The sequence below is a fragment of the Globicephala melas genome, chromosome 18, assembly GCF_963455315.2.
Source record: "Globicephala melas chromosome 18, mGloMel1.2, whole genome shotgun sequence".
NCBI lineage: Eukaryota > Metazoa > Chordata > Mammalia > Artiodactyla > Delphinidae > Globicephala > Globicephala melas.
Genome location: NC_083331.1, coordinates 46,759,402 through 46,774,061, shown reverse-complemented (window position 1 = coordinate 46,774,061; position 14,660 = coordinate 46,759,402). Strand labels below are relative to the sequence as shown.

Genomic DNA, 14,660 nt, shown 5'->3' with positions numbered 1-14,660 from the left:
GGTATGCATAGAAGACATGATCATGGATTTCATTCTTACCAAATGAATGGGTATCTACCTAGTAGATGAATGGTAAGATACATGAGCAAGGGAAGAGAAAAGGTCATTCCTAGCAAAGAACCCATATAAACACTTACAGAACTTGAAGACATCCGTTTGTCTTGAGTAAATGGCGGAGAATCAAAAGAAATATCTGCAACTGGGCAGATAGGCCAGAAGTCTGTGAATGACCCTAAGAGCTAAGCTGTGTGCTGTATGGACGCCATTCTGCTGAATGACATAATTAGGGTTCTGAGTTTTAGAACAATTACCCTGGAAGAATAAGTGATGAAAATAGGACTAAACTGAAAGCGGCGAGATAGTTCAGAGACTATTATAAATAGTTCAGGCAAGAGAAAAGAAAGACTTGACTAAAGCAGTGGCACCTGGGATTAAGAGGTGGGAAAAGATTAGATGTATTTAGGAATTAGAAAAAACATGATATTTGTTTAGTTTAAGTGTTCAGAGAGGCCTTTCTGGACTATCCTATCATGATATACCCTGATGGAGCCATTATTCCTCCTCACACAATCTAGTTCATAGCAATCATCAAAACACATAATTATAACAATTATGAATCTGTTTGCTTATTTTCCATTTACCTCAATTGACTCTCAGCAGGGGCAACCTCCCATTTATTGATTTATTTATGTACATCAACATCTAGCACAGCAAATGGCACATGGCAGTTATCAATAAACAACCTGTTGGTTGAATAAATGGGAAGGAGAGTGAGGAAAAAAAAGTAGTTGTGAACCACCAGCTTTCTTGTTCAAGTGTCTTGGCAAATGATGATGTTAGGATGCAAAACTATGGCAGGAAGAAAAGGTCTGAGCAAGAGGATTAAGCGAGGGGGAAAGATGGAGCAACGAATTGAGAGGTTATCGTACACAATTACAGCATGACCCCAGTCAAGAAGTAACGAGAAGCTGACCCAGGATGACTGCCAGCAGGAGTGCAGAGGATTTTAGAGATACTATAGGGGGAGAAGCTATGAAATTTGACAAACCTACACACAGGAGCAAGAGGAAAGGATTATTATTATGAAAGTTCAAACAGAAATGACTTAAAAATGGCAGTATAGTTTACTGACTTGAAGTCAGCTGAAGCCACGTTCTGTCTTGGGAAGGGTAAATGTGAGAGGAAGCTGAGTTTGTTTCACAAATACTGAGTTTAAAGTCCCAGAAAAACACTGAGATAAAAATGCCAATCACGTAGCTGGAAATACAAGTTTACAAAACACAAGGAAAGGTATGGTTTGAGTTTAAAAACACTGTTGATCATTCCCTAAAGTGACAGTTAAAGCTGAGAAGGAGAGATCCCAGAAGGAAGAGACATATATGTGTATATGATCCAACATAAAAATAATCAAATGTCATGAAAACAAAATAGAAAAGAAAAACTGAAGAACTGTTTCAGATTAAAAGAGACTGAAGAGGCGTGATAACTAAAAGCAGAACATAATTCTGGACGGGATGCTGTGCCAGAAAAAAAACTGTTATAAAAAGATATCATTCAGACAACTGACAAAAATGGATAAAAGTATTATTATCAATGTTGTCCTGAATTTGATAGGTGTACTGTGGTTATATAAGAGAATATTCTTATTCCTAGAAAATAAACCTTGAAGAGGCAAGAGTATATGATGCATTCAGTCTACTAAACTATTCAGAAAAAAAATAATGTGTGGGGTGAGGGGAGAGAAAGAGAAAGAGAGAGAGAATAAAAATGATAAAACAAATGTAGCAAAATGTTAAAAAGGGGTGAATTTAGATAAAAGATATAAAGGAATTCTTTGCATCATTCTTGTAGCTTTTGTGCACACATGAAATTTGAAATAAGAAGTTAAAAAAGAGTAAGGACCAAGATAGAATGCTGGAGCACAGCTTTGATTTTATAAGATCAACAGTGAATTGATCTCCTGAGAGTGACGGCCATTAAGAGTTATTCAGGATTGAGGAGAGAAGAGGTTTAAATCGGTACGTATGAAAACAGCCTTCTCTACCTCAATTGTTCCACCTAAACAACAAAATATGCTGATAACTCTAGTCTATTACTGTATAAAGATGTTCTACCCCATGGACTTGCAGGTTAACAATATTGGCATCCATCATTAATTCTCCTGATATAGAGTAAATATCCTTTTTGGCCACAGAAGCCACCAGTCCTTCTTTGAGAAAAAAAGACTGACAGAAAACAATATCTAATTGCTTTGTGTATGTGTGTATTTTGACTCGCTGCACAAAAATATTCAAGATACATTCTTTTGCAAAAAATTTATTTTCCAAGTTTCATGAGGTTTTTCTTTCCCATCTGGAAAATAATGGGAATATTAGAGACTTAAGTTTATATTATGTTTGAGAACATGAATGCAGAATGGTTCAATTATAAATACAACACACATCTCTGAATTTATTCATAATTAAATAAGATGTGGCAAAAAAAAAAAAGATACATTCTTTTGAAGTGGAGGAGAATAGGTGTATCACTTCAGAACTAGCAGTGCCATGTAAGCCCAATTATAAGCAACAAATTATCCATGAATGGTTAAAGGACACCCTGGGCCATTGTTTCTGGTGGGGCAAGGAATGTCAGATCAGACCAATACCTAATAAAGAAAAAGGAAGATAGATGAGAGGTGGATAAAACAAAATCCATACGTTGTGATCTGAATATGGGTGTTTCTTATCGGTTCCTTTCAAAGGTTTGTGTCTAGACTGAGAAGGAACAGATATTTTTCACCTCAGTAATAAATTTCTTAATGCTCTCATGTATACTACATTATGTACTACTATTTCCAAAGCCTTTATTAGGAAAGGAATAGAGTCAATTGTGGTAACTTAGGATGTAATGAGACCAGCTTGAGATATCCTATATAAGTGGACAAATATATGTCAGATGGAACAGCGGCTTAAAAGCCAAGAGAAATTTGAGAACATGGGGCTAGACTATTTCAATATAAATGAAACAAACCAATAGGCAAATAGAACATTTTAAAGAATAAGAGAAATCAAGTAACAAAAGATAATTTTATAAACTCTGAAAAATCATTAGAGTAGCTTATAATTAGAGTATTTTGCAAATTTTCAAAGAAAAAAATCAAATACTAAAAATTATTTAAGAAGCACGAATTTATGGTATATTTTTTCTTTCATAAAGAGGTATGTCAAAAGAATAACAATATAGGACTGAGAATCAAGAATTTCTGCATTCAAATAACAATCATGATGTGAATTACTTTACGTAACCATGAAAACTAAGAATAATATGAATAAAATTATCACAGAATTTATTAAGTAAACAAAGTTTAAGTACAATACTATAGCTTTTATTTCAAATCTCAACATCCTTTATCCCATTAAGTTTATATTGAAAATGACACAAACATTTACTTGCCTGCTGAAGAAGCAAGGCAAGATTAAAAAACCGGATAAACAAAGATAAAACAGTATAAGAATATGACAAAAGGTAGAATAAAAGCATGTCAGAACTGTTCTACTCTGGGGGATAAAGCACTGAATGGAAATTTAGGACAGCTGGCTGCTATATCAAGCTTTAAACTAGCCCAGTATAACATAAACTCAATCTACTCACTAGATCTATTCCCTCTTACTTTGGTCTTCTAAGAGAAAAAATGAGGACAAAATTCTATTATTACCAGAGAAGTTGTAGGGATTGAAAACATAATTTAAATATTATGAAAGCATAATTTAAGTAATATTCATTTAAAAATACTTAACAAACTGAAAAAACTATTCCGAATACATCAAACCATAGTTTAAAAAAAAATTAAAACAACTATAACTGAAAAAAAAAGCTATTAAAATTAATTCTGGATTACAAGCTAACACTTTAGATTCAAACATAGGTCTCTTCTGTAGGATCCCACAGATGTAACAGTGTATTCAAATTTATTCTAGTCACACTGATTGAGTTTAAAAATTTCCCCTTTGTGGCAGAAAGAATCCTCAGAGTGCTTACAGAGATTCAAAGCAACAGAATAAGAGGTAATAACTGTTCCTGTTCATGAAAGCTGGGTATTTGTTACTTACTATTAAATGAATTGTTGGACTTGAATTGGGACATACACAGGTCTTTTATATGCCTGAGAAAAGTCCATTTTTTGTAGAAAATTAAAATCCTTCAGCAAAAAGCCTTTTTCATTCATGTTTGAAAGTGGCATACTACTTCCTTACATTTCTCTTTATAATAACACAGGTTGTTTGATCATTAAATGAAGCATTTGATAAAGTAAAACTTTCAACAAAATGAAAAAGTTGAGATTAGTTATACCTGACTAGAAAATTGTGTATAGACATGTCTTGGACTTTACTTAAGCATGATTCACAGAAATCACAATGCATGTAAAGATTGAAATACATCTGTTTATTCTGATTTTGACACAAAGGAAACCAGAATCACACACCTGAGTATTAAAAACTCAACCTCTGAAAAATAAAATAATACTTTTCCTTGGGTTTCAGTATATACAAAAAATATACATGATATGCCCAAAATATTCTTAGGCAATCTATACCCAAAAAAAATTCAGTGGAGGGACTTCCCTGGTGGTCCAGTGGCTAGGACTCTGCACTCCCAATGCACTCCCAATGCTGTGGGCCTGGGTTCGATCCCTGGTTGGGGAACTAGATCCCACATGCTGCAACTAAAGACCCCACATGCTGCAACTAAAGATTCCGCATGCTGCAACTAAAAGGTCCCATGTGCCGCAACTAAGACCCGATGCAGCCAAATAAATAAATATTTTTTTAAAAATCCAGTGGATATTTAAAAAATATATAGTGTTTTTTTCAAATAATAGTCCTAAATACTAGATTTTTATTTTGAAACAAACAAAAAACAGGAAAAGTGAACTGCAGAGATTAAAAAAATACACTCAAAAACAGCTTGGGTTCACCATTGTATCAACTCTTTTGAGCTGTTGTTACAGATAATTTCAGAATCAAAAGGGACTTTAGACTCATCAAGCTACCCACTTGATACTTCGATGCTTACAAACACAATCCTACTGAATGACTGGCCAGCTGATGCCTGCACACTTCTAATGATGAAGAATATACTTGATGCCAAGGCATTTTGAAAATCCCTATTAGAAAGTTTATCTTTACCCTTTTTTGTAATGTATACACAGTGGTCCCAATTCTACTACTTTAGGCCTGACCACATGAGAAAAGTACACTTCAAATATCTGTAGACAGTTATAACCTGACACTATAGGACATTTTCTAATCTTTTGAATATGTTTGGTCATTTTCCTCTTAAGACCTTTGGTTTAGAGCTTCGGTGCCCAGACCCAGCATGATTCTATAAATAAGATAATCACAAATCACATTCTAGATATAACTTCCATTACTGTAGAATAGTATCTCCACATTAAAATCTTCCAAGCCTATACAGACATACCTCCTTTTATTGTGCTTTTGCTTTATTGAACTTCGCACATGCTGCATTTTTTTACAAATTGAAGGTTTGTGGCATCAAGCAAGTCTATCAGTGCCATTTTCCCAACATTTGCTCACTTAGTATCTGTGTCATATTTTGGCAATTCTCACAATATTTCAAACTTCATTATTATTATATTTATTATGGTGATCTGGGATCAGTGATTTTTCATGTTACTAATGTAATTGTTTGGGGGCGCCATGAACCATGCCTATATAAGATAGCAAACTATTTATAATGTTCTCTGAACTATCTTCCTGTTATCAGTTTAGTATTACTTTCATTCCTCATTCTTCTCGGGTAATTGTTCTAAAACAGAACTCTGATCATGTCATTCAACAGAATGGCATCCAGACTGCATAGCTTAGCATTTAAGGTCATGTACAGATTCCCTGCCTATCTTCCCAGGCTCTCTCTCTCTCCTTGGGCCTCCCTATTCCCTGAGACACAACAATACTGAAATTAGGCCAACCGGTACCCCTACAATGGCCTCCAAAGTGTTTAAGTGAAAAGAAGTGTCACACATTTCTCATTTTAAATCAAAAGCTAGAAATGATTAAGCTTAGCGAGGAAGGCATGTTGAAAGTCAATATAGCCTGAAAGCTAGGCCTCTTGTGCTTAACAGTTAGCCAAGTTGTGGATGCAAAGGAAAAGTTCTTGAAGGAAATTAAAAGTGCTACTCCAGTGAACACAGGATTGAAGAAAGCAAAACAGCCTTACTGCTGATATGAAGCAAGTTTTAGTGGTCTGGATAGAAGACCAAACCAGCCACAACGCTCCCTGAAGCCAGGCCTAATCCAGAGAAAGGCCCTAAGTCTCTTCAATTTTTTGAAAGCTAAGAGAGGTAAGGAAGCTGCAGAAGCAAAGTTTGAACCTTGAAGAGGCTGGTTCATGGGATCATGAAATTTAAGGAAAGAAGTCATCTCCATAACATAAAACTTAAACACAAGGTGAAGCAGCAAGTGATGATGTAGAAGCTGTAACAAGTTATCCACAAGATCTAGCTAAGATAATTAATGAAGATGCCTACAGTAAACAAGTTATCAATGTAGATGGAACAGCCTTCTATTGGAAGAAGATGCCATCTAGGACTTTCATAGCTAGAGAGGAGAAGTCAATGCCTGGTTTCAAATCTTCAAAGGACAGTCTGACTCTCTTGTTAGGGGCTAATGAAGCTGGTAACTTTAAGTTGATGCCAATGTTCATTTACCATTCTGAAAATCCTAGGGCCCTAAGAATTGTGCTAAATCTACTCTACTTGTGTTCTATAAGTGGAACAACAAAGCCTGGATGACAGCACATCTGTTTACAACATGGTTTTACTGAATACTTTAAGCCCACTGTTGAGACCTACTGCTCAAAAAACAAAAAAGATTCCTTTTAAAATATTACTGCTCAATGACAATGTGTTTAGTTAACCAACAGCTCTGAGGATAGATGTACAATGAGATGAATGTTGTTTTCATGCCTGCTAACACATCGATTCTGCAGCCCATGGATCAAGGAGTAATTTCGACTTTCAAGTCTTATTATTTAAGAAATATCTTTAATTTTTTCATATGAACCATAGATTTGATACGTCTGGTTAAAAAAAATCCTGCTGTAAGATGAATAATGTTTGAGGATCTAATGTATAACACAGTGACAACAGTTGATAACACTGTAGCGTATAATTGAAATTTGTTATGAGAGACCTTAAATCCATAAATGTTCCCACCAAAAAAAAAAAGGTAAATATGTGAGGTGGTGGATGTGTCAATTAACTCCATGAGGGGAGAACCCTTTCACAATGTATGTGTATATCAAATCATCACATTGTACACTTTCAATACCTTACAATTTAATTTGTCAATTACACCTTAATAAAGCTGGGGAAAAAAAACCCTATGAAGATTCGAGAAGCCACCACATCAGTAAGAAGTTTAAGTATCCACTGGTCAGAGGACTGCCAGGGCTTCCCCTCCAAATAAAGGATAAATGATTGCATCTTGCTTATCCCTCCACCAAGAAAGAAGGTCAATAATCCCTGGTTCCAGTAATGGGTACCCGAGACACATTCCTATCTCTCACAACCTATGTTGCACAGTGGGTAATAAGAATATTCCTGGAAGCCACTGATACTCAGAAATGGCTAGCAATAATTTAACTGTAAACAGAAGTGACTGAAAACCACTTAATCCAAATACATCCCTAACTCACTTACCCTTTCCAGGATCCCAAAAGGCCTGTGCTACTCCCATACCACCCAACACAAGAGAAAGTTAAGTGTAGATTAAGCAGAAAAAAATCTTGCTGGTATTTTTATTTGGATGCCATTAAATGTACAGTTAACTTAATAGTGAGCAAGATAAAATAAAATTCGTTCTCTATCTACACCATACCCCCAAATGAACTCTGGACGGATGAAAGGTATTAACATGAAAAATATAACTACAAAAATTCATGTGGAAGAGTAAACGTACAAGAGTAGGCACAAGCATAGCCACAGCGATTCTGAAAAAGAATCTTAGAGTCAGTTGGTCAAGTTTCACTAAAAGTCTTTTGAAATTATTGACATGAATTGTAATAAGTTTATAGAGTAATTAAGGAAAAATTAAATTGTGGGGATATCTAGAATCTTACTTTTTTGAAATCATCTAGCAACATTATAACCCTAAGCATGGGGATTTTCCCCTTTACTTTAATATTGTAGCTCAAAAAACAGATAAGTACATTTAGCTGTTTTAGGCATTTTATTAAAGTCCAAGCTTATTTTAAGTTTTAGATTCCAGACATTATTCTCATTTTTTCAATAAATCCTTGGTCCTATAATGTGCTTTAAAGTTCTGAGCACTAACACTATTTGCTGCTCATAGGTTATTTCTAGTGTGTCTAGAAACATTTTCTTTTTTTCCTTCTTTGTCCTGATTTTAAAACTGTCCTAATTTTTTAAGGTTGGATGAAAATTAGGCTCCAAATAAGAAAAGTTTTACTATCACTTCAAGGAATTAAGAGCAAAAATTCCATTAGTTAAAGCAGAATTAACTCAGCAAATTTTTCTATAATACCAATAATTTCTGTAGAACTACTATGTGCAAGACACTGTTCTAATGTGCTTTACAAACATTAAATGACTGAATTCTCTGTAATTCAGAAGATATTAAAGTATCGCATGGCTTTCAGGATAAATACCCAGTTGCTAGTGTGTGAACAAGTAGGATAAGAAGGAGTTTAGATTCAGAGTGTAGGACATTACAGAGCTTAGTATAAGCAGCCAATTTTAAGGCCACATTTACTATCCTTCTCTCTCCAAACTCACAACCACATACCAAGTTAGCAAGTTATGAAATTTTGCGTGAATATAAGTTCTGGTTTACTTACTCTTTCTTTTAAAGCTTGTTAGTTGGTCCATAAATATTATTCTAGAGCCATTACTAAATATATCACATTCAAAAACAACAACAAGGAGCTAAGTAAATCTTTAGTGGACATGATATAGATTTATAAACAGAAGGATTATACATAATAAAAGATAATTTTAAGATAGGTTGCAACAGCACGCTAATAAAAGCAGCTGGTTTATAAATGTTTAATTTTATATTAAGATCTTTAGAATTAGACATACTTTCACATTATAGAAAAGATTTCTTCATTGTTACATTTATTAGAATTTCTCCATGAGTCAAGTTTATAAGGTTGATGTGAATTCAGAAGTATAACAATTTGGACCATTCTAAAAGATTTTGACATTCTAGAGGATTAGCAATAGTTTAATTATGTGAAAACTTGCTTGAATTATTAGTTCCATGTATTGCTTAAACCACAAATTAATCTTCATTTAACAATTAAAAGACCCACTGAGATTATCTTCAAAGTTTATTTTCAAAGTTTACCAGTATGTGAAAGGTACATGAAAACTTTTCTGTACTATTTTAGCAACTTTTCTGTCTGAAAGTGTTTCAAAATAAAAAGTTAAAAAAAAAAAGGTAACCACTCTCTTTACTCTGCATGTAGTTGAACCACTAAAATACATTGTTTGATGAGGTAACGATATTTACTTTAATACTCATCAGTGATTTTCCTTTTAACTAGGTTATTAAATATATTTTCTATTGATTAATTAAAGATAAATTACTCTCTCTCTTCCCCTCCCTCCAACAGACATGAACCAGAAAATATAGGTTTTTGAAAAATAAACTGGGGAGTATACAATGGTACAATCACCTTGGAGATGTCCGGCAGGTTCTTTTAAAGTAAAACATTCATCTACTCGATGATTAGCAGTTCCACTCCTAGGTATTTATCCAAGAGAAACAGAAACATATACCCACAAAAAGACTTGTATAAAAATTTTCATAGCAGCTTTATTCATGATAGCGCCAAACTGAAAACAAACTAAACGTCCATTGACAAGTGAATGAATAAACGAACTGTGGTATATTTATGCCCAGCAACAGTAAGAAATGAACTTCTGATACAACATAAAATGGATGAAAACATATAATGTTGAGTGAAAGAAGCTAGACACAAAAGGGTACATACTGTACAATTCCATTTATTTTTAGTCCATGAAGAACAAGCTAAGCTATGGTGAGAGAAATCACAAAGTGTTTGCCTCTTGATGGGTGGTAGTTCAGACTGACCAAAGGGGTATAAGGAAACTCTTCTCTATCTTGTTTCAATATATGCAATTATTACATATGTAAATTATCACATGTAAATTACACTTCAACTGAAATGAAAATTAAACTTCTATTAAAAAAGTATATTCTAAAAGAAAGAGTAACAGGAACAAAAATCGAAGAGTCTTAACATTTCTATTTTCAGGATGCTTACCTGTCTAAGAGCTGATCATGTTTTTCTAGAGCATTCTTCTCAGCCATCACTGCTCGGTCCTTTTCAGCCACAGCATTATCCCTTGCTTCTCGGAGGTTTCTAAAGTGTAAATGTACACTTCAGTTATTCCGACTACACAAGTATCCATCTTTTAAAGACTCATAAATGGGCTTGCTTGGAATTGGACTAACTGATAATCTCAGGGACACCCTAAGGGCTGGTGTCCCACAGTGTATATTATACAAATGTGCCTGGCTTGGTGAGTTTCTCTAGCAGCACACAGCAGTGTAAGTACAAACATGGTCTACTCTCTAAATGTCATGTTACCTTTCTCCACAATTATTCTCCACAAGGGTCGAAGGGAAGGTAGGGTAAACAGTCTGTATTTATAGCAACTCATTTAATTCTTACCACAATCTAATGAGGTAGGTATAATTACCAACATATTATCCACAAGAGAGCTGAGGTTTTGAGAAGTTAATAAATGCAATATAAAATGTTATAATGAGGGATATAGAGATCACAGGAATCCAAATGGAAATGAAGTTTGGGACAAAAGCAGGAGAACAGCTAAACTGATAGACCCTGGGTCTCACATGGAGAGGAAGGAAAGAGAAGGGAACACAAAAGGACTGAGATTAGGAGAAAGTAAGGGACAAAGGACTTGAAGTCCTGATAAGATAACTAACAGATTAAGTGGAAGTGGTTGTACAGGCAAGATGGAAAACTAGAGATTGCTGTCAGAGAACAGTGATTCAGAGGTAGAGTAGTGTCTTCAGCCCTGGAATTTTAGTTCATAAGATGCAAGGTGTGACATTAGAGTAGCTATATGAAAGAGCTGAGATGAAGGTCAATACTCATGCAGGGCTCAAGGAAGTATGAGGTCAGACTATGAGTCATCCACTTACAGTGCTGATGACAGCAGGAACTGAAATTGACAGAACGATACATTGAGTGACAGTTAAGGGGAATGTCCAAAAGGTGGAAGGTAACAATAGTGAGTAATTAGGACTGATACAGACAGATATGGGCCCTCAAAGATCAAATCCTGTTTGTTTTTTAATCAAAGTGGAAGTTTGAATCAAGAAAAATACCAACAGTAACTCTTCTTTCAGAGTCACTTAATTTTTTTTGAAAATCCTCTTCTCTAACAGTTATAACATAAATAAATTTGGAGTATAACATAAATGATTGTGCTCACTTAATCCCTACAAATCCTTGATGTTATACTTTCTAAGCTGCTTTACAGCTGAATAAACTGAAGTTTAGAGGGCTTAAATCTCTAGGCCCAAGTCACACAGCTGAAGTGTTAAAGCCATAATTTGAGCCCAGCTATGTCTTACTCCAATGTAAGTGTTTTTTACATCACATCAACCTATCTCCCATAAAGAACTGGATTGGATATTCGATTTGGTTTTTATTACTGATGGAGAATGTCAGTAGGGAGCCATGAAAATCCACACAGTTTGAGTAAATCTATCTAATAACTATTAGGTAGAAATATTTAGTGGTCATACTTGCTGTGGCAGTGCTCAAAGTCATCTTTTGTATGGTGATGCTAACAACAATTTTAAAACTTAGAATATGTCAGCCAATAGAGATTCATCAGTAAAATAGCTTATGAGCCAGAAATAAAATAATTTAAAAAAACTGGAATATAGATAACTCTTATTAAAAAGAAAATAACTTTTGTACACTATTATCTAAGTGCAGGTACATTTTAAGTTAGATATCACAAAATAGCAAGTCATTATTTTCTGATATCATCCTGACTGCAAAGACCTTCAGAAATATTCTACTATTCTCAAATTAACTGAAACATGAAATTTTTAATTTTATAGATAGAATGAAGTTCTCAAAGTATATTAAACATTTATATATTTTTCATCCCTAGAGAATCTATATATTTTAGTCAGTAAACCATCCAAAATTGGTCACAACTTTCATTTCTCAAATACTATAGCCTTATTATTCTATAAGTTATTTCAGTTGCAAAATTCCAAGTAGATACATTTACAGTACTAATTAATCATGAATGCTTAGCTGGTAGATGGCAAAGCTTCAGTCCCTAACTATATATATTTTCTTTACTGCAAAAATGGGCAACAGAAATAAAAGCAAATATGGTAATTAGACTTACCATGGTGATCATTTTGAAATGTATAGAACTATGGAATCACTATGCTGTGGAACAGGAACTAACATAGTATTGTAGGTCATTATACCTCAGAAACAAACAAACAAACTCAGAAATAAAGATCAGATCTGTGGTTACCAGAGGTGGGGATGGGGGGAGGGGGAATTGGATGAAGGGGGTCAAAAGGTACACACTTCCAGTTATAAGGTAAATAACTACTAGGGATGTCACGCACAACATGATGAAAACAATGAACACTGTTGTATGTTACATACGAAAGGTGTTAAGAGAGTAAATCTTAAAAGTTCTCATTGTGAGGCAAAAATTTTTCTATTTCTTTAATTTTGTATCTCTGTGAGATGATGGATGTTTGCTAAACTTCTTGTGGTCATCACTTCATGATGTATGTAAGTCAAATCATTACGCTGGGTGCCTGAAACTATACAGTGCTGTGTGTCAATTGTATTTCAAAACTGGAAGAGAAAGAAAAAAGAAAGAAAGGAAGGATGGAAGGAAGGGGGAAAGGAGGAAAGAAAGGAAGAAAGAAGAAAAAGAAAGAAAGAAAGAAAGAAGGGAGGGAGGGAGGGAAGAAAGAAAGGAAGAAACAGAGAAAGAAATAAAACCCAGAATAAACAAACATTAGGGCTTATGAAAGGAGGTGTCATTAGAAGATACCAGGGCATTCACCATGCTACAATCTACACCATCCGGTTAACTATAATTAGTGCTATATTTAGGCATGAACAAAATTCTATGGCCACAAAGAAGAGGAGTTGATTATTTTTAACTGGAGGAACAGATGAGTGAATGATGGGAAGACGTGTAAGTTGGGGCTTGAAGGACCAATAAATAAAGGTAATTCAAAAAGAGAAAAACTGAAATGAATGGGAGAAAATGCTAGAAGCTGAAGTTTCTACCAGTAGATCCTCTCATAGGTGCTTGCTGGTAAGATTTCCGTGTAAACTGTTCTTTTTTTTTTTTTACATAAATGTATTTATTTGTTCATTTATTTTTGGCTGCGTTGGGTCTTCGTTGAGGTGCGCGGGCTTCTCATTGCAGTAGCTTCTCTTGTTGAGGAGCACGGGCTCTAGGTGCGTGGGCTTTAGTAGCTGTGGCTTGCGGGTTCTAGAGCTCAGGCTCAGTAGTTGTGGCGCATGAGCTTAGTTGCTCCGCAGCATGTGGGATCTTCCTGGACCAGGGCTCGAACCTGTGTGCCCTGCGCTGGCAGGTGGATTCTTAGCCACTGTGCCACTGGGGAAGTCCCTGTAAACGGTTCTTATCAGGTAACATGTCTTCCACATCCTGTCACAACCTGCATACTTCAGTAAGAAGCAGCACAATTCCTTTTAACATAAAGATTAGAAATACTTCCTTTAATATTATTAATTGACTTTTAATGTTTCAAATTAAGTTTGAGAAAAAGAAACTGAGCGATTCTTCCACTGACAATAACAGTAATAGCAAACACAGAGTACTCACCCTGTGCTAGGAACTTTGCTAGGCAGTGTACACATAATAACTCTTTTTTTTTTTTTTTTTTTGCAGTACACGGGCCTCTCACTGTTGTGGCCTCTCCCGTTGAGGAGCACAGGCTCCGGACGCGCAGGCTCAGAGGCCATGGCTCACGAGCCCAGCAGCTCCGCGGCATGTGGGATCTTCCCGGACCGGGGCACGAACCCGTGTCCCCTGCATCGGCAGGCAGACTCTCAACCACTGCACCACCAGGGAAGCCCATATAATAACTCATTTAATCTTCATGACAACTGCAAAAAGTGTAGGTTGTATCATTATCTCCATTTTATGAAGAAGACTGAAACACAGAGAAGTTAAGTATTTGCCTATAACAGTCACGTGGCAAGTAAGCTATGGAGCCCAAATTTGAACCAAAACCATATGGTGCTAGAGTCTATGCTCTCCATCATACTAGGCTGCCTCTCTGAAGAGTCCCCTTGTTTCACAGAAATCTTCTCCTTGGGAAATTCTGTCATTATGAGATTTATATTACATGATTATCTCCTAACAAAAATAGATGTTAAATCAAAAACAATTCTTGGAAGAATTGTGAATATATTATACACTTGTTTTTCTGGCCCATGCTCTTTGAAACTCAGACTGGTTTGATAAAACACTAGATGGATTGATTCCTGTCACAGATAAAACCATAACTGCCATATAACTAATAAACTATCCATTTAAAAATGTTAAA

General features: G+C 35.2%; 1 protein-coding gene across 5 annotated transcripts in view; it reads right to left on the bottom strand.

Annotated features, from left to right (window-relative positions):
• The window catches only part of PIBF1 (progesterone immunomodulatory binding factor 1), a 212,483-nt gene that overhangs the window by 129,297 nt on the left and 68,526 nt on the right, over positions 1–14,660 (bottom strand). For all 5 annotated transcript variants that reach the window (XR_004035579.2, XM_030838671.3, XM_060287868.1 and 2 more), the window contains one exon: positions 10,318–10,416. Coding sequence is in view for 4 of the 5 variants with exons in the window: in XM_030838671.3 (XP_030694531.1) it covers positions 10,318–10,416 (99 nt within the window). In the remaining variant the exon portion in view is untranslated. The remainder of the gene's footprint in view (positions 1–10,317; positions 10,417–14,660) is intronic.